Source organism: Cololabis saira, chromosome 21, assembly GCF_033807715.1.
Source record: "Cololabis saira isolate AMF1-May2022 chromosome 21, fColSai1.1, whole genome shotgun sequence".
Classification (NCBI taxonomy): Eukaryota; Metazoa; Chordata; class Actinopteri; order Beloniformes; family Belonidae; genus Cololabis; species Cololabis saira.
In genome coordinates this window covers 32926841-32948181 of record NC_084607.1, presented here as the reverse complement: position 1 = coordinate 32948181, position 21341 = coordinate 32926841, and the positions used below count along the sequence as shown (strand labels likewise).

At 46.1% G+C, this 21341-nt stretch overlaps 2 protein-coding genes across 5 annotated transcripts in view; both read left to right on the top strand.

Moving 5' to 3' along the window:
* Positions 1-21341, top strand: part of LOC133422182 (zinc finger protein 501-like) — an 86508-nt gene that overhangs the window by 21457 nt on the left and 43710 nt on the right. The window lies entirely within an intron of this gene.
* On the top strand, positions 7025-19842 carry LOC133422176 (zinc finger protein OZF-like). 4 transcript variants are annotated; one of them, XM_061712117.1, is made up of 4 exons: positions 7025-7112; positions 7188-7327; positions 18238-18559; positions 18728-19842. In XM_061712117.1, the coding sequence occupies exons 2-4, from the start codon at positions 7226-7228 to the stop codon at positions 19687-19689; spliced, it is 1386 nt and encodes a 461-aa protein (XP_061568101.1). In that variant the 5' UTR covers positions 7025-7112; positions 7188-7225; the 3' UTR covers positions 19690-19842. The 4 variants fall into 4 exon arrangements, 3 of the variants coding, with proteins under 3 accessions (XP_061568101.1, XP_061568099.1, XP_061568100.1); XM_061712115.1 differs by having other exon boundaries at positions 18238-19842; XM_061712116.1 differs by having other exon boundaries at positions 7044-7112; positions 7191-7327; positions 18238-19842.

Here is a 21341-nt window from a genome sequence, read left to right as displayed (position 1 = left end):
TTTTCTCTTTTGTGTATGTTTGCAGGCCGGAGCCTCAGGAGCTGCGTTCTGGCCTGTGTTCCCGGCCCTCCCCCCCCTCTGGTCATCCCATTGCTTCTTCCACCTGCCTACGTGGATGTCTGCTGTTGCTGCTTCCGCCTGCCTGCACACCCCCCCCCCCCCCCCCCTCTGGTCATCCCGCTGCTGCTCCACATGACTGTTGTGTGCTGTTGACGCAACCACCCCCCCCTGGTCATCCCGCTGCTGCTTCCACATGACTGTTGTGTGCTGCTGACGGCCCCCCCCCACCTCTGGTCATCCCGCTGCTGCTTCCACCTGCCTGCTGTGTGCTGTCGACGTCCCTGACTCCCCCAGTCTGGCCTTCGGCAGGAGGGTCCCCCCTTATGAGCCTGGTCCTGCTCAAGGTTTCTTCCCTCCTAAAGGGGAGTTTTTCCTTGCCACTGTTTGGCTTAAGGCTTTTCTCCCACTATGGGAGTTTTTACCTGCCATTGTTTATATAATAATTGCTCGGGGGTTTATGTTTATGTTTATGTTCATTTTCATGTTCTGGATCTCTGGAAAGCGTCTAGAGACATCTGTTGTATTAGACGCTATATAAATAAAATTGAATTGAATTGAATAGTGAATATTGAGAAAAGGAGGGGACCCAAGGAGCTTCCTTGAGGAACCCCACACTTCAGCTCCTTACTATCAGACAAGCTTCCATTGAAATACACCCTGTGTTTTCTTTTTGACAGGTAACTCTCCATCCAGGACAGAGCAACTGCATCAAAACCATAGCATTTAAGTTTTTCCAACAGCAAACCATGGTCGATAACATCAAAAGCGGCGCTGTAATCTAACAATATTGCTCCTATAAGCCTTCTATCATCCATACTCTTTAGCCAATCAGTCATTTGTGCAAGTGCCGTACTTGTGGAGTGCCCTTGCCTATATGCATGTTGACAGCTAGTTATCAGGCCATTACTTGATAGATATTCTTGGATCTGGGCGTATACAACTTTTTCAAAAATTTTACTCAGCACTGGAAGAAGACTTATGGGTCGACTATTTGGACCATTAAAGGTGGTTCTTTTGTTCTTGGGCAACGGAATAATCTTAGCTTCCTTCCAAATCTCTGGGCACACACCATACAACAGGCATTTATTGAATATGTGGCATAGTGGCTTGGAAATATATTTAGCTGCTATTCTGAGTAATTTGCAATCAAGATTGTCTGTACCCGGAGGTTTGTCATCACATAGATGTAACAACATTCTTTCTATATTTTCTTCCACAACATGCACTCCTTTCCCCTCATGACACAGTCTTTAATGATGCTATTTTGTCACGGCTCAGACAGGACAGAGAACCCAAATGCACAACACCAGGCAGGATCAGAGTCCAAGAGGCTTTAATCTTTGTCAAAAGGCAGGCAGGGGTCAAACCGGGTAGTCAGGCAGATCAGGCAAACAAAACCAAAACGGGCAGGCAAAAATCCATAAACCAAGAATCATGCAGGGTTACAGGCAGACAGGAACAGGACAGAAATCAGGAAGACTGGAAAGCGAGGCAAAAGCACACAACAATCTGGCAAACTAGAAGGTGGAAATGGGCCAGTATATGAGGGGAACTGCTGATGAGGGAAACCAGGTGTGGAGCTGGGTGGGGAAGCACAGGTGAAGGGAATGAGTGGATCTCTGGCTGATTAGGGTGGCAGGATCTGGAAAAACAGGGGAGTGAGTTAAACAGTAAAAAAAAACCTATCCTACACTGTGAAACTGTGACAGAACCCCCCCCCCTCAAGGGACAGATTCCAGATGTCCCAAAACCCCCCACCCCGGGCAGGAGGAGGGGGTCCGGAGGAGGGCCTCGGCCAACACATGGCCAAAGCTCCGGGGGCCGTCCTCGGTGCCGGGCAGACCGGCGAGGCAGTTCGGGGGGGTCGCCCTTGGGGCGTAACAGGCGGATCCGGGGGTCGGTCTGGGGGCTTGGCAGGCGGGTCAGGGGTTCGGTCTGGGGGCTTGGCAGGCTCGTCTAGGGGTCGGTCTGGAGGTTTGGCAGGCGGGTCAGGGGGTCGGTCTGGGGGCTTGGCAGGCGGGTCAGGGGGTTGGTCTGGGGGCTTGGCAGGCTCGTCTACGGGTCGGTCTGGGGGCTTGGCAGGCGGGTCAGGGGGTCGGTCTGGGGGCTTGGCAGGCCGGTCAGGGGGTCGGTCTGGTGGCTTGGCAGGCGGGTCAGGGGGTCGGTCTGGGGGCTTGGCAGGCGGGTCGGTCTGGGGGCTTGGCAGGCTCGTCTAGGGGTCGGTCTGGGACTGCGGCAGGCTGGTCAGGGGGTCGGTCTGGGACTGCGGCAGGCTGGTCAGGGGGTCGGTCTGGGACTGCGGCAGGCTGGTCAGGGGGTCGGTCTGGGACTGCGGCAGGCTGGTCAGGGGGTCGGTCTGGGACTGCGGCAGGCTGGTCAGGGGGTCGGTCTGGGACTGCGGCAGACTGGTCAGGGGGTCGGTCCGGGAGCTTGGCAGGCTGGTCAGGGGGTCGGTCCGGGACTGCGGCAGACTGGTCAGAGGGTCGGTCTGGGACTGCGGCAGGCTGGTCAGGGGGTCGGTCCGGGACTGCGGCAGACTGGTCAGAGGGTCGGTCTGGGACTGCGGCAGGCTGGTCAGGGGGTCGGTCCGGGACTGCGGCAGACTGGTCAGAGGGTCGGTCCGGGACTGCGGCAGACTGGTCAGAGGGTCGGTCTGGGACTGCGGCAGACTGGTCAGAGGGTCGGTCTGGGGGCATGGCAGGCTGGTCAGGGGGTCGGTCTGGGACTGCGGCAGACTGGTCAGGGGGTCGGTCTGGGACTGCGGCAGACTGGTCAGAGGGTCGGTCTGGGACTGCGGCAGACTGGTCAGAGGGTCGGTCTGGGACTGCGGCAGACTGATCAGAGGGTCGGTCTGGGACTGCGGCAGACTGATCAGAGGGTCGGTCTGGGACTGCGGCAGACTGGTCAGGGGGTCGGTCTGGGACTGCGGCAGACTGGTCAGAGGGTCGGTCTGGGGGCTTGGCAGGCTGGTCAGAGGGTCGGTCTGGGACTGCGGCAGACTGGTCAGAGGGTCGGTCTGGGACTGCGGCAGACTGGTCAGAGGGTCGGTCTGGGACTGCGGCAGACCCATCCAGGATCGCCTCAGGAAGGGGAACAGAGACCACCTTCAGAACAGAGACCGGCGGGGCCGCCTCAGGAACGGAGACTGGCTGCGGGGCCGCCTCAGGAACGGAGACTGGCTGCGGGGCCGCCTCAGGAACAAGAGTCGGGGCTGACAGGATGCGGGGAGCCGGAACCGGGGCAGACAGGATGCGGGGAGCCGGAACCGGGGCAGACAGGATGCGGGGAGCCGGAACCGGGGCAGACAGGATGCAGGGAGCCGGAACCGGGGCAGACAGGATGCGGGGAGCCGGAACCGGGGCAGACAGGATGCGGGGAGCCGGAACCGGAACAGAAGGATGCGGGGAGCCGGAACAGGGGCAGACAGGATGCGGGGAGCCGGAACAGGGGCAGACAGGATGCGGGGAGCCGGAACAGGGGCAGACAGGATGCGGGGAGCCGGAACAGGGGCAGACAGGATGCGGGGAGCCGGAACAGGGGCAGACAGGATGCGGGGAGCCGGAACAGGAGCAGACAGGATGCGGGGAGCCGGAACAGGAGCAGACAGGATGCGGGGAGCCGGAACAGGAGCCGGAGCAGGAGCTGGAGCAAGCTGGGGCCGGGGCTGACGCCTTCGTCGTTGCCTCCCCTGAGCCTGCAGGGAACTGGGCCCACCCAGAGCCAAGCGTGTTCCCCAGAAAGGGGGAAGGGACTGGGGTGGGTCTGGGACCACCTCGGGAACAGCAACAGGCCGGAACTGGGGGCATGTCCCCGTCCCCTTCACTGTACGGTGGTAGAACGCCACTTGGTCCCCATAAAAAAAATCCCACAAATCCTCTTCCTTACGTGGTAGGTCCATGTTGGCTGGGTTCAGTCTTTGGCCAGATTGTACTGTCACGGCTCAGACAGGACAGAGAACCCAAATGCACAACACCAGGCAGGATCAGAGTCCAAGAGGCTTAATCTTTGTCAAAAGGCAGGCAGGGGTCAAACCGGGTAGTCAGGCAGATCAGGCAAACAAAACCAAAACGGGCAGGCAAAAATCCATAAACCAAGAATCATGCAGGGTTACAGGCAGACAGGAACAGGACAGAAATCAGGAAGACTGGAAAGCGAGGCAAAAGCACACGACAATCTGGCAAACTAGAAGGTGGAAATGGGCCGGTATATGAGGGGAACTGCTGATGAGGGAAACCAGGTGTGGAGCTGGGTGGGGAAGCACAGGTGAAGGGAATGAGTGGATCTCTGGCTGATTAGGGTGGCAGGATCTGGAAAAACAGGGGAGTGAGTTAAACAGTAAAAAGAAACCTATCCTACACTGTGAAACTGTGACATATTTGACCTATTGTTATCTGTTGTACACATGCCATTTCGTAACTTTTCAACCTTATTTATAAAATAATTATTAAAATAATTAGCAATCTCATATGGTTTTGTAATAAATGAACCTTCTGTCTCTATGAAAGAGGTCTGCACGTTCGGATTTCTTCCCATTATACTATTCAGTGTTCTCCACAGCTTTTTACCATCATTTTTAGCATCATTTATTTTAAGTTGGTAATATTCCCTCTTTTTATTATTGTTCAGTTTTGTCACAGCATTTCTCAGTTTACAGTAGTGTTGCCTATCAGATAGAGAGCCTGTTCTATCTGCATTTCTTTCAGCATCATTACGGTGAGCCATCAATCCTCTCAATTCATCATCCAACCATGGTGCACTGTTTGACCTGGCAGACCATTTTTTCATTGGAGCATGTTTATCAGCAATCTCCAAAAACATCTTCATAAATATACTCAGTGCTTTTTCTGGATTTTCCTCATTGCATACATCTGAACATTGCACATTCCTCACCTCTGCTTCAAATAATTCCTGATCAAACCTTTTATAGGACCTTCTGTAATTTATCTTAGATACAGCTTTAGGTATACTAGTTTTTCGCACAATTGCAGCCATGTTATGATCACTGCACCCCAGTGTGACTGATACTGCTTTTGAACAATGTTTGGGCATGTTAGTATAAATATGATCAATACATGTTGTTGTTGTTACAGCAAACTTGTTTGTAGTTGTTCTGGTTGCTGATGTTACTACCTGAGACAGGTTACATATTGTAGCAGCAGACATAATTTTCTTCAACATGGGACATTTCTCGTTAAATGCATCTATGTTCAGATCTCCTAAAAAGTAAATTTCATTATTATTGTCAGCTGCCTTGTCCAACATTTCACATATTTCTTCCAGATACTTCACATTGGCACTAGGTGGCCTATAACAGCATCCAATTAATATAGGTTTGAGATGTGGTACCTGTATCTGTAACCATAAAGCTTCAATTCCATTCATCATTAAATCACATCGCTTTTTAGCTGGGATATTGTTTTTAATATAGATGGCAACTCCGCCACCATACTTGTCCCTGTCTCTTCTGAATACATTATATCCATGTATTGAAACTTCTGAATCATCAACTGATGAATCTAGATGTGTTTCTGATATAGCTAATACGTGAATGTTGTTTGATTCAGCCAGATTGCATAGTTCATGTACTTTGTACCTTAGACTGCACACATTTAGATGAGCAAGCAACAGTCCCTTCTTTGGCAAATTAATAGTATGTGACATTGGCGTTATAAGTTCACTTTTAAAAACATAACCGCATACCTGTCAAGTTCACCTTCATCTATGTGAACTCGGGTTGCTGTTGGGACGAATTATTAGTTTGTCATGCCTCAGATAGGCAATTTCACCTCTCTCCCGTGCCTCCCTCAGCTTGGGGAGTAGTTCTTTTCTTTTCATACGAACAGCATCAGTGTGATCTTCATTAATGTAAATGTTGGTTCCTTTCAGATTTTTGGCTCTCTCCAGAGCCGCTGATCTGTCCTTGAAAAGACCTTGTCCTTGAATGTCGTGGCTGTTTATTAAAATAAAGGCTTCAGACCAAGATAACTCCTCGTCTGCTGATTAAAAAGACAAGACAGACAACCATGGATGTATTATAGAAACTGGATCGGACGTCAAAAATGGCCGCCCATTCATTTCAATGCATTCTGCTCAGCCAGCGCATCCGCCGAAAAAATCTCTGACTTCCGGGTTTACTTCCGCATACAGCGGCCCATAGAGCATGCGCAGTTGAGTCACCTCCCATGATGCTCTGGGGCCTCCCATCATGCCCCGGGGCAATGACGCGAATATTAATATAATATGTATTAATATAATATATTAATTAATGTATATTATTACATGTATAGCATTACATATATTATTAATGTATTAATATAATATAATTATATAATATATATTAATATAAAACATCCGTGGAATGCACGGACACGGCTGTGACGTCAGCCGTGACGTCACGCCCAGAAAGAGACTTTTCTTTTACTTTTCTGGCCGTTATAAAACATTTTTGACGGATATAAAGTCCATGACTTAAAAATATAGAATATAAAGATTAGTAATTGCCGGGGATTACAGCTGGAGGTGTCCTGTGAACAGTTTTAGAGGCTTCTCTTTTACTATTGCGGTCTATGGGAAAAAAGCTTTCTGGGCCGCATGGGATTTTTAGTTGCAGTACCGCGGTTGGCCACTGGAAAAAATCGGCGCGCCTTCTGACTGCCAGACCCGGGGGCTGCAGACAACACACACAGGTCGCCATCTTGGCTACCAGCCCAGTGTTTTCCAATCCTTTTTTTTTTTTTTTTTTTTTTCACACAGTGTTTTCCAATCCTGCTTTTCTAAACAGGCTGCGAGTGACGTCGATGCGTTTTCTCAAAACAACGACTCTGATTGGCTGAAACGAAACAACGACTCTGATTGGCTGAAACGAAACAACGACTCTGATTGACTGAAACGAAACAACGACTCTGATTGACTGAAACGAAACAGCGACTCTGATTGGCTGAAACGAAACGCTCCTCCCGAGAGATGCGGAAGTCGAGCGAGGGAAAAAAATAAAACAGTAAAAGAAGCTGCCGTGGTTCCGTGAATCCAGTCCGTACCGACGCTACCAAGAGGTGAGTTTCTGTTAGACTCTATTAAACAAAATAGACCATTTTATGTCTCCGGTACGATAATCCTACATTTACCAGCAGGAAACACTCGAGTGGTGGCCACGTGTTTGGAGGAGATGGACCGGGATCAGATCCAGGACCAGATCCAGGACCGGGGTCAGAACCAGGACCAGGAGTCCAGCAGGACCAAAGCGGACTCTTCCTCCGCTGGTCTGCAGGTCGGTGCACGTTCCTCCTCGGTCTTTCTGTTGCTGCTGATCATCCAAACGCTTTATTTCATTGTCAGTAGTTTGAACTGAGCAGCAGAAAACACAAACACGTGACCTTCCCAAGAGACTTTTAAACTGGTCTACGTCTGAATATATAATATATAATGATGAATGTGGCGGCGCTCACGGACGCAGCAGTCTGGAGGAGTTCTGTCGATTTCTGCTGCTTCGTCGAAAAATGCTACCTATTGGTTTTCCACGTTTTGTAGAGCTACAATTTAACTGTTTTACTCCCTAGCCCACTTCTTTTTTTTAATACATCTTTATTGACAAAGATCACAACGTACAGTGAACAGTATTCGGGTGGCACCATAGACGTATATAAAGGCTAGATGACTCGTCCGCGCTGCTGCTGCGACGTCGTCACACGGCGGCCATCTTGCCACAGGAGAGCTCGCTCACTCATAACATTGTGTTTAATGGTGCATGTACTGCTTAAACAACCATAACTTGCTCAATTCTCAACAGATTTTCAAACAGTTTGGTTTCTTATGAACGTCAGAGATGTAGTTATGACACTGCATACTTGTGAATAATTATAAACATTGAAAAACGTACTTTTATATGAAAATAACCAGAAACAGATAGCTATGACATGGTATTTATATTACATCAATATTTCTATAGTATTCTTAGTAATATTTATATTTACATTATAACATATATACATATATATGAGTCCTCCAGACTCCAGCTCTATAACCACTAGGGTGCCCCCCATATTCACAGTCTTAATAGCCTTTTGATTAGAAGAACCAATAAGTTACTTAAAATAAATTTCCATTTCCTTCTGAAACACAGCAAAAACATTTTTTTTGTTAATGAATTTACTTTTATGTATAACATTTTTTGCCAAAATAGAATAAAAATTGATTTTTTAAAAAGTAACATTTTTCTTCTTCTCTAAGACATATTAGGAAGCCAAACCCAACATTTTCCCAGAACAAAGAAACATTTTTGGTGAGATGATCAATAATGAATCTACAGAGTTCTGCCCAAAATGTTTTTGTGTAAGAACAATGCCAAAACATATGTAAAACAGTTTCTGGATAAAGGTCATAAAATGAGCAGTTTGTATTAATGTTTTTTTTTTTTTTTTCTGCATATAATGACTGGCCGGGTAATACTTATGGATAATTTTGAAGGATACCTCCTTAACCTTTTTTACAATTAAAAATTTATGAGGGAGCATCCACACTTTCTTCCAGTTTATATTTTTAATAAATTGATTCCAATAAGTAGTAACATAAGGGATAGAGACAATGTCTCTTTGAAATACAGCACGTATTTTCCTGTTAGTATTTCAGGGGTGTAATGAGAAACAGATTTTGCCCTCCGGAGAGTCAAAACTAGGGAGAGAAACATGTCCAAGTGAAGGCATGTGTTTACCTCTAAATAACATCAAGGTGCCTGTTGGAATGGCATTAATAACAACAGCATATTCCTTTGGGGTTACTTGGAGGTTGTATCTAGTTAAAAATTCATTGTAAGAGAGCAGTGACCCCTCCTCATTAAACGGCTGTCTCACCAGCCAAATCTGACTCTGAAACCTCAAAGTCTCAAAGAAAACTGATCTGTTTTTTGAAATGATATCTCTATTATTCCAGATGATTCCAGTAGATAGATAGATAGAACTTTATTCATCCCCAAAGGGAAATTCAACCGTCCAGCAGCTCATCAAAACATAAACATAAAAAATCAACCACACAATAAAAGCACATTCATAATATTAAAATAAACATGAAATATAAGGTTTTTAAACAAATATCATGTAAAGTGCAAACTAAAATATAGTCCAGTTGTGGCAGAGGTGAGTGTGTGGCGAAAAGTTATGCATATATATATATATATATATATATATATATATATATATATATATATGAGCCCAGGCCAGGAGGAGCTGAGCTTAACTGGAAGTTTGCCTACATTGTAGTTGCAGCTTAGAATAAAACTTAAGACCTCCAAACGGAGAGAAGATGTAATGTGGAATAAAATTCCAAATTGAGGTAGGGTTTTTAAGAAAATGTTTAGCCCAATTAATTTTAAATGTACTGTTTAAGTTGGTAAAATCTAAGAAATTAAGCCCTCCATTGTCATAATTGTTCATTACAACACTCTTTCTTATATAATGTGTGTAATTTTTTTCCAGATAAAATTGAAGATTATCTGGTCAACAGTTTTACTTATCTTATTATCTAAATGTAAAGAAATAGCGGCATAAGTGAGCCGAGAAATTCCTTCTGCTTTAGTGATCAGGGGCCTCATGTACAAAACGTGCGGCGCAGAAAAAAACGTGCATACGCCACTTTTTACGGTCACGGTCAGATATACAAAAATTGATTTGAACGTAGAAAGTTGCTGTCTTTCACGCACACACCAAGACTGGCGTACGCATACGTATGGGACGAGGACTGGAGATTAAAGCCAGATCCTAAAACATCCCATAACTGTGTCTGAACAGAAAAACCTTAAAATAGATTTTGCAGCGAAAAACCAGTTCTGTAAAGTTGTCTTTTAAAATAAAGTCAGCACAGGTGATCGCGGACATCCACAATGTGTAAGACTCAATACACAAACTATGACCCAAGATGAACTGCTCCTCTTAACCTCAAACACCTTCGACTCTCAGTGGATCGAGTCCTCTAAAAAAGTTCTGTTTGAACACAAGGACGTCAACAATATTAGAAGTTGCCTAAAAGTTTTAAACGAATGTGGGGAAAATATCCCCCGGTTTGTCTCTCATTATCTGGATGAACTGCCACCTGTGTCATTTAACAACCTAGACGTTTCCAACCTGCTGGGCAGCATTGAGCGCCTGCACAACGAGGTCTCTGTACTAAGTCACACGCTGAAACTTCAGACAGATATCGGCGAGGATTTACGCACGGTGACTGCTATTATTGACAGCAGAGTTTGCGCTGTTGAGCGTAGTTTGGAAGCGAGTTGTAGAGAGCAGGCTGTGCCGGGCGTTGCTGAACCTCCCCGCAGCATCACGCAGAGGGACAACCCGGCAGGTGTGGATGATTCAATGTTGGGAGAGGACGTGTGCGCCACCGGGTCTTCTTCTGCAGGAGACGCGACCCGTGCTGACCTGCCTACCGCACCCGGGATCATAAAGCCCGGCGTGAGCCATGGTGGAGCTGCGGGCAGCTCACCTACTTGTTCTAAAGTTGTGAAACTTGGTCGACCGAAGAGGATTAATGCTGGGACCCAACCTGTCACCCCAAAACATCGCGCCAGTGTAGAACCCAAACGGTGGGCTTCTAAGCCGATCATCGGTACCGCTGCCCATGGAAATATAAAAGTGATCCGCACAAAGATGGTAAGAGTCTTCGACACCAGATTTGCACCTGATCTAGACGCAGAGACACTATCTGAGCATCTAGCAACACAACTTGGTCGTGACGTTAAATGTGAGCGTATTGTCACTGCGAAAAAAACAGATGCAGCGCGTTTAAAGTGTGTGCGGAATGCAATGACGTTATGGAGATGTACAACCCAGAACTATGGCCTGAAGGCTCTGTTGTGAGAAGTTTCTATGAACCACGCAAATCGAGAGAGACAGGTGGTGGCAGAGATAGGCTTGTTTATTAATATTATTACTATACAAAGATGGTTATTCATATTACTGGTGGTATTATTATTATTATTGTTAGTATATTTTATTATTATTATTATTATTATTATAGGAATCTGATGAGTGAATGGATGGATGAATGGGATGCCTGTGTCTGGGGCCCTCCATTGTCGGGCCCGCGTGGGTATCTCCCTGTTGGGGGGTTCCCTCTCTCCGGACCCGTCTCCGGTCCTGGGGGTCCGCTGTCGTAGGGGCGGGTGCACCTGCCCGCATTGGTGGCCTCTGTCTCTCCGGGCAGGCTGGCCTCCCGCCGGGTGGGGGTCGTTGGCCTGGGGGGTGAGGGCCTCCTGGCCACGTGTCCGGCCCGGACCGGGTGGTCCGCCGGTGGTCCCGGTCCACCGCCATGGGATCCCTGGCTGCCTCTTCCCATGGTCATGGTTCTTCCTTGTCGGCCCCTGGTCACACACACACACACACACAGCCACACATACACAGCCACAGCCACACATACATGTGTGTATATATATACACACACACATAGCCACACATACATATAGCCACACATACATACATACACACACACACACGGACATATACATTGGCTTGTTCACCTGCTCTGTAGTTTTTGTCAAGTTAATCGCGGTAGCTTAGCTCAGATTGTGATTTTTATTTCATATTACCAATAACTATAAATGATGACCTGGCATGACTGTGGACACAAAATTCTTCTTAGAAGACAATAAAGTCTAATCTTCTTGATGATTTGACTATTTCCTTACAGGCCAGAATTCAAACAATGAGTTTGGAAGAATCCCATCAGTTGACCCAAGCCCAAGCCTCATGTTTGATCTCCTGCACATCACATCATCAGGAGATGCTGCTCCACCATGCTCTCCAGCTCCAGGTCAACCCATTTGGTGTGTGTGCTGAAACTGCCCTGAGATGCCCACAGATGTAGAGAGATTGTGCTGTGGGCAACAACACGACTCCTGCATTTCCATGCTGCCTCACATGGAGGTATACATTTTGCAGGAGGGGGTCTTACGGCTTGCCAGCAGGATCTGGAATGATGTCCGGGCTGTGGAGGATCTTCCAGACCCAGGAGAGAGCAACAAACAGTTCCGCTACGCAGCATACCGTCAATATGTTGTGTGGCAATATGGGGCACAGGGAGCTGGGCACAGAGTAGTAGTTCCTAGTTGCTGTGTCTGGAAAATAAGAGACCGCTACCCAGATCCACATGGACAGTATATACGTTTCATCCCTAGTAGGGTGTAAACCAATTGTCTTGAGCCCTGCAGTTTATACTGTGTACTGCTTTATTGTTATTGTTCTTGTAAAATTTGCAATGAAGTACAAAGTCCAAAGTTCTTTATATTTTGTCATATTTGAATAAAAAATAGAAAACGATAAATGCCTTTCCTTTACTATTTTAGCATTTTATTTATTTATTTATTTTTTTTATTTATTTTTTTTTTGCACAGTGATAACACAATAAGGACAAATAATTTGTGCAGGAGTGGAAAAGAAGCCAGAAGGGCTTATAAAAAATCAATACAAAATCACCAAAACAAATCAGTCAATAGCAAAAGAATAGAAAGGAAAAAAGAAAAGGTAAAAGAAACAAAGAAAAATACAATAAGTACACAAACAAAAATATCCATGAAATGGCAATTTCATTTCAGTAAGAATAGCCTGTTAATATTGTCTAAATAAAAGATACCCCACCAAGCTGGTCCTAAACATTTTTAAGGATGACGCTAACTTAAGAGATCTATCTAAACAGTTCCAGAGTTGAGGGCCATGGAATTTGATAAAGGATTGGTGACTGCAGGTACGACAAAGAGGTAAATGAAAGTTCTTCCCACCTATAACTGAATAAGAATGAATATCTGATGATAACAGAAAAAAATTATGAAAAGTGCCTGGAATGTCTTGTTTGAAATGAATGAACTTAAACATAAACAGGCATGTTTGAAACTTGTTAATAGAAAAAATTGATAATAATTTAAATATGCTAAATAAGGGTGCAGAAGGTGCTTGATGAGTAGAATATGAAATCATTCCCTAGAATCTTTTCTGAATTAAAAATAATGGGTTAAGGTACGAAGAATAAGAAACGCCCCAAACAATGTTGCAATACGTCAAGTATGGATAAATTAGACTATAATATAATATCATGAGACATGACTGATTAACAAAGAAAGAAACTCTTCTTCTAATACCATAGGATTTCATAATTTTTTTTGCATACATACTCAATATGTTTTCCCCAGGTCAATCTTTCATCCACTACTAGTACACCAAGAAATTTGACACATGAAACCTGTTGGATTTCAATATTATTAATTTGGAGCTTTAAATCCTGCTCAGGAAAAAATGTGTTTTTGTTTCTAAAAAGAATATAATTATTCATATATATATATAGTTTATATAGCATAAAGCTATTACATTTCTCACCTTCTTACATGCTAAATGAATAATGACAACGAATGTGGTATAACACTTTGTTGTATTTAAAAAAAAATACAAAATAGAACAATCATAAATACTATTTTTACACAAGTATCTATAGTTTTGCCACCTCTGGGTGTCAAATCTGTATTTACACAAGAAAAGCCGTGTCCATGGACGGCTGACAGATCAGGCTTTGCATGAGGTGTCATTGTGAGCTGTGGCCATCTAGTCCTTGGGCAGTGATTTACCTTTAGGGGGAATATCACAATTAGACATCTGACAACAATTACTGCATTTCAAAGACACAATGAATGACAACACTTCAACTATGTTTCCATTTCACACAGTAACAAACATTCATGACAGTTTTGTAAGTGGTTTATCCTTGGCTTTGTTTAGATAACTACAGGTGCATCTCAAAACGTTAGAATATCATGGAAAAGTTCAATATTTTTGTAAGATATTTTAGAAAGTACAGAAAAACAAAAATATCGAGATATTTTCTTGGTGTCTGAAAAAATGTATATGTTACGGTTAATGTAGAACAACGGCTATAATGCAAAATAGCCGGCTAATGTGCACAATAACCGGCAGGGCGGTAAATATGTAAAATAGCCGGCCAAACGGCTATTTTGCAAAATAGCCGGCTAATGTGCAAAATAACCGTCAGGGCAGCTAATGTAGAAAAACGGCAGTAGCTGGTTAATGCTGTGGATGTGTCAGACCCGACACTTTTTCGGGCAGTGTAACGTTAGGCTTCTTCAACAGCCATAAATAGCCTTGTCTACAACAAGCATGTGCAGCATATGGGCTTCTTCCATTGGCTGCTACGCACCAACTGCACTGATTGGCGACTGTAAGTGACTGGTTTGAAGCGCGAATTTCATCCATTCAGCTGAACTGTAGGCTATTCTGTAGTGTAGTTACTGGACTCTATCTACCAAATGAATTACGTTTGCTTAGTTTGTTTTGGTTTATTCAATTTGTGCAAATGGAGGAGGAGGAGACACCTCATCTCATCATGCGCGCGCTTCAGGTTTGCGCGATTCGGGACGCAACAACTGTTTGTCTGTTTTTGAGGTGCAAAGAGAAGGTGGGAATAGATCTTTCCTCACAAAGACTGTCACACTGGATATTTGTGAGTACATTTCCCAGACCTATAAGGCTGGTAGAGATGATGTGCCCAAATTCAGAGCGCACTCCACTGCGCTTTGCCACATCGGTGGCGCTCTATTCTGGAGTGCCAATGACGTGATCTGTAGTTTGCATTATTCGTTTTGGAATACTCAATTGAGGAATATACTGCATGGGATTTGAACTCAGAATAATTGCTATGATTGCCACGGCATGATCCGGTCAGCTTGAGACAATTGCCTCGAGTTGACCGGAGCATCGAGACTGGAGAGATGATTAAAAATGTGATGTCCGCGCACCATGAACTTAAAAATGTATGTACTTTGCAAAATAGCCGTTTTTCTACATTAGCCCTGCCCACCCTGATGGTTATTTTGCACATTAGCTGGCTAATTTACACATTCACTGTTTGGCCGGCTATTTTACATATTCACTGCCCTGCCGGTTATTTTGCACATTAGCCGGCTATTTTGCAAAATAGCCGTTTTCCTACATTAACCGTAACATATACATATTTTTAGGCAGCACGGTGGCTTAGTGGTTAGCACTGTTGCCTCACAGCAAGAAGGTCCCCGGTTCGACTCCCAGGCCCGGCAGGGGCCTTTCTGTGTGGAGTTTGCATGTTCTCCCCGTGCTTGCGTGGGTTCTCTCCGGGTACTCCGGCTTCCTCCCACAGTCCAAAAACATGCATAGTAGGTTAATTGATGATTCTAAATTGCCCGTAGGTGTGAGCGTGAGTGTGATTGTGAGCATGGTTTGTGTGTTTATATGTGGCCCTGTGATGGACTGGTGACCTGTCCAGGGTGTAACCCCCGCCTCTCACCTAAAATGAGCTGGGATAGGCTCCAGCAGACCCCCGTGACCCCGCAAGGGATAAAGCGGGTAAGATAATGAATGAATGAATGAATGATATACATATTTTATTTATTTTTCTTTTCCTGAAATATCTTACAAAAAAATATTGAACTTTTCCATAATATTACAATTTTTGGATATGCACCTGTATTTTAGATCATAAGTTATGATATGGATTTTTCAAATTACCTTTTCCACATAAGTATGTTAGCACTTCATGATCAAGCTACAACACTGTAAGAAAACTCACCTAGCCCTCTGCTGAGTTGACTCTGCAAAAGCTCCTGCGTTGACGGGGCAGGGACATCTGACAGAACCCCATGTTGACGCAGATCGTCAGGCCTCTTTCTTGCGGTCCGTGGCAGACCCCCAGTAGCGGACAACCTGCGCCGCAGAATCGCACTTTGGAGGTCCACAATGTACCTGTAGTCCTTTTCCACCTTTAGTGTGTAAAGGCTCCACTTCCTGGACTTTGTATTGTACACCATGCCATATCTGCCATAAGAAAAAAGATTATAAGTTTACTGATACATTCATATTACCTTACAATGTACAGTATTTTAAAATAGAATAGAATGTCTTTATTGTCATTTGTACAGGTACAACGAAATTGGATGCTATCTTCTTCAAGGTGCATGGTTTAAAAAATAGATATATTAGAACAACAACTATAAAAATAAATAATCTCTAAAAGGACACAAACAGGAAGACAACATACAGTATTCACATTTTGCAGGTATTGCACGATTCTATGGCAGGTATTGCTCGGTTCGGTCAGTATTGCACATAGAAAAAGTCAGTTTGAGTATTTAGCAGTATTGAGTGTAGTTATGGCTCTTTGTCCAGTCATAATAATTTAAGTGATGATTGTGACCTGGGACTCTATGCACAGAGTTGGCTTGCTGAAACAATCTCCTAAAGCAAAATACAATAATGTTTAAACATGGATATATCCTACCTAAGCCATGTTCATAGCGGCAACACTCACTGGTCGGACAGTCTCCGAAACAATAGTTGAAACAGGTGGGGGAGGGGGTCTCATCAATTTGTGTTTCCACGGCATGGAAGTTGATGGAACCTTCTCATAGCTACATAAACACAAATATGCTACATCACCACGTTGTAAAACGTCCCGTTCAAAGCCAATATATCAACGTCATTTTATCACAATTATAATGCAGACACTGGCGACTATGGCTGTGCAATATGATCAAAATGTCATATCCTATAAGCTAGAGATAAGCAGTACCGACGACCTGTAACGTTACAGGCTTACACCGACAGAGAAGCTAATGCTAGCATTGGGCTAATACGAGCTACAAAAGTAACTTAGCTAAGTTGGCTAACGTTACACATTTCATGAAAATAACAAATCCCCCCCGAAGCAAAACCAATAATTACCTGTCCAACAGAAAGATAGCGACCTCTGCATCACTTTTGAAGCCCTTCAGCTCCTTCAGTTGTCTCCACCGTTCAAAAGCTGTGCCGATGTTCACCCTGGTTTGTCTTCTGGCCTTATCCAAAGCCTTTTTCGTCACAGCCTTTTCTTCCTCCGGCTTTCTTTTTTTAGCCTTTTTAGCAGGGTGAGTCGTTACAATTAACGCTGGAGGTGGTATTTTTGGCTGCGTTTTCTCTGCCATTCTTCAGCAAACGTGACTCGAGGGTGTGAAGTTTTCCGGCAAGATTTTCAACGTGACGAGTGCGCGCATGGGACAGAGGGGGGCGTGGGCGGGACTTAAAATGAAGGCATCTGATTGGTTCTTTCCCCCCTGCCAATCCTCTGGTCCTCTGACCAATCGGTGCGCAAAAAACAGATTGTTCAGAGTTTTTACAAGAATTAAAGCTGTCAGAGAGGTCAGATTTTTTTCCTTTTTCTGAACACATTATTCACTGGCTTACTCTTACTCTTACTCTCAGGATGGAAGGACCATTTCACCCAGTATAACAATAAATGCTTTTGAATAGGATTACAGACTATACCTTTAAACCGCTCTAAATTAACTGACTAATTGCCCAACACAGCCTCACGTCCTCCTTGGCTCCGGGTCCGGAGGGGCTGCAAGCCTTTCCAGGTGCTGATCTACGTTTCCTGCCAGGCTTTTTCAGTCCGAGCATTCGGGTACAGAAACTCCTTTCAACTCTGGAAAGAAAAGGACAGTTGATGCAGCGCCGCCTTGAGCCGGGCTCCCTCTGCCCTGGCCACGGACCTCTCACGCTGCCACGCTGCGCACGGGGGCTGGTTCCGTCCGTTGGAACATGCGGCTCGTCCCGTTTGGTCGCCGGGTGCGTGGGCTTCACGGGTCCAGGAGGCTGGAGCTTCTGCGGCTTATTCTGGGTCACACTGACGGTCGTCCTCGGAACGCCACGGATCCTAGTACAAGAGAAGCTCGGAACGGAAAAAGTTAAAGAGACAGGGAAGTCGGAGCACTCCGTGTTATCAGACCTTAAGGCTGAATTAAGCGTCTGCGTCACACCAACGCAGAGCACACGCCGCAGCCGTGACGCCGTATTGAACCCTTCGGACTTCTCCGTCTCTCCATTTGGTCGTGGTGCAGTACCCCCCGCGACCGCTAGTTAGCGATCTTTTTCTGAATGGTTTATCCGACTTTTTCCGGTCACAGTGAATCAAAGAGATAAGGACAACTATTGTGCAAAAAAACAAAATAGTTTGTGGCTGTCAAGAGCCATTGATAACAGAACATGCTTAACATAGCACTCAGACATAAAACTTCATTGTTTCACTGTGAACATGACGGACAGCACTTGACTTGAACTGAAAAAGGATTTGTCCGGTCAGCAAACAACAGGATCTAAGTCTTTTTCTCTTTCCTTACAGAAACATAAAGCCAAAGAGAGAACCACAAGTTACTGCTGGGATATGAGGGATAAAGTCCTCACCTCTTCACCAGGTCTGAAGGTCCGAAAGAGGATTCATACTGAAGAGAAGCTGTACACCTGTGAACAGTGTGGGGCAGCTTTTACCACATCAACTATTTTAAAGGGTCATCAGCGTATCCACACTGGAGAAAAGCCGTACAAATGTGATCAGTGTGGTGTGGCTTTTACCCGACAAGGTGATCTAAGGCGTCATCAGCGTATTCACACTGGGGATAAGCCTTACAAATGTGATCAGTGTGGAGCAGCTTTTACCCGACAAGGTCATTTAAGGTGTCATCAGCGTATTCACACTGGAAATAAGCCTTTCAGATGTGATGAGTGTGGGGTAGCTTTTACCCGACAAGGTCATCTAAGATGTCATCAGCGTATTCACACTGGAAATAAGCCTTTCAGATGTGATCAGTGTGGGGTAGCTTTTACCCGACAAGGTAATCTAAGGTGTCATCAGCGTATCCACACTGGAGAGAAGCCTTACACATGTGATCAGTGTGGGGCAGCTTTTACCCAACAAGGTCATCTAAGGAGTCATCAGCGTATTCACACTGGAAATAAGTCTTACAGATGTGATCAGTGTGGGGCAGCTTTTACCCAACAAGGTAGGTTAAGGAGTCATCAGCGTATTCACACTGGGGATAAGCCTTACAGATGTGATCAGTGTGGGGCAGCTTTTACCCAACAATGTGATCTAAGGCATCATCAGCGTAGTCACACTGGAAATAAGCCTTACAGATGTGATCAGTGTGGGGCAGCTTTTAACCAACAAGGTAATCTAAGGAGTCATCAGCGTATTCACACTGGGGATAAGCCTTACAGATGTGATCAGTGTGGGGCAGCTTTTACCCAACAAGGTGATCTAAGGAATCATCAGCGTATTCACACTGGAGAGAAGCCTTACAGATGTGATCAGTGTGGGGCAGCTTTTACCCAACAAGGTAATCTAAGGAGTCATCAGCGTATTCACACTGGAGTTAAGCCTTACAGATGTGATCAGTGTGGGGCAGCTTTTACCCAACAAGGTTGTCTGAGGAGTCATCAGCGTAGTCACACTGGATTTAAGCCTTACAGATGTGATCAGTGTGGGGAATTTTTCAGCCGACAAAGTCATCTAATGAGTCATCAGCGTATTCACACTGGAGAGAAGCCGTACAGATGTGATCAGTGTGGGGCAGCTTTTACCCGACAAGGTGATCTAAGGCGTCATCAGCGTATTCACACTGGATTTAAGCCTTACAGATGTGATCAGTGTGAGGCATCTTTTACCCAACAATATGATCTTAGACGTCATCAGCGTATTCACACTGGAGATAAGCCTTACAGATGTGATCAGTGTGGGGCAGCTTTTACCCAACAATTTGATCTAAGGCGTCATCAGCGTATTCACACTGGATAAAAATGTGGGGCAGCTTTTACTTGGAGAGCTCAGTTAAAGGAACAAATTAGACATGTTATGTTCTGAGAAAAAAAGAAATCTGGAGTTTCGTTCTCAGTTTCAGCTGAAAAATGTCATCTTCTCCCGCTTTATCCGTTCCCGGGTCGCGGGGGCAGCAGCCTCAGCAGGGATGCCCAGACTTCCCTCACACCAGACACTTCCTCCAGCTTTTCCGGGGGGAGTCCGAGGCGTTCCCAGGCCAGCCGAGAGACATAGTCTCTCCAGTGTGTCCTGGGTCTTCCCCGGGGTCTCCTCCCGGTGGGACATGCCTGGAACACCTCCCTAGGGAGGCGTCCAGGAGGCATCCGGTACAGATGCCCAAGCCACCTCAGCTGACTCCTCTCAATGTGAAGGAGCAGCGGCTCGACTCCGAGCTCCTCCCGGGTGACCGAACTCCTCACCCTATCTCTAAGGGAGCGTCCAGCCACCCTGCGGAGGAAACTCATCTCGGCCGCTTGTATCCGCGATCTTGTCCTTTCGGTCACTACCCAAAGTTCATGACCATAGGTGAGAGTAGGGGCGTAGATTGACCGGTAAATCGAGAGCTTCGCCTTTTGACTCAGCTCCCTCTTCACCACGACGGTCCAGTACATCGACCGCATTATTGCGGACGCTGCACCGATCCGTCTGTGAATCTCACGCTCCATTGTTCCCTCACTCGTGAACAAGATCCCGAGATACTTGAACTCCTCCACCTGAGGCAGGACTTCTCCACCCACCCGGAGAAGGCATGCCACCCTTTTCCGATGGAGAACCATGGCCTTGGTCTTGGAGGTGCTGATTCTCATCCCTGCCGCGTCACACTCGGCCGCAAACCGCCCCAGCACATGCTGGAGGTCCCGGTCTGATGAAGCCAACAGGACAACATCATCTGCAAAAAGCAGAGATGAAATCCTGCGGTCCCCAAACCGGATCCCCTCCGGCCCCTGGCTGCGCCTAGAAATCCTGTCCATAAAAATTATGAACAGGACCGGTGACAAAGGGCATCCCTGCCGGAGTCCAACATGCACTGGGAACAAGTCTGACTTAATGCCGGCAATGCGAACCAGACTCCTGCTTCGATCATACAGAGACCAGACAGCCCTTAGTAGAGGGCTCCGGACTCCATACTCACTCAGCACCCCCCACAGAATGGCACAAGGGACACGGTCAAATGCCTTCTCCAGATCCACAAAGCACATGTAGACTGGTTGGGCAAATTCCCATGAACCCTCGAGCACCCTGCGGAGGGTATAGAGCTGGTCCAGTATTCCACGACCGGGACGAAAACTGCATTGTTCCTCCTGAATCTGAGGTTAGACTATCGGCCGTAATCTCCTCTCCAGTACCCTGGCGTAGACTTTCCCGGGGAGGCTGAGAAGTGTGATCCCCCTGTAGTTGGAACACACTCTCCGGTCCCCCTTTTTAAACAGAGGGACCACCACCCCGGTTTGCCACCCCAGCGGTACTGTCCCCTTTCTCCATGCAATGACGCAGAGGCGTGTCAACCAAGACAGCCCTACAACATCCAGAGACTTGAGGTACTCAGGGCGAATCTCATCCACCCCCGGTGCCCTGCCACCGAGGAGCTTACGAACCACCTCAGTGACCTCGGCTTGGGTGATGGATGAGCA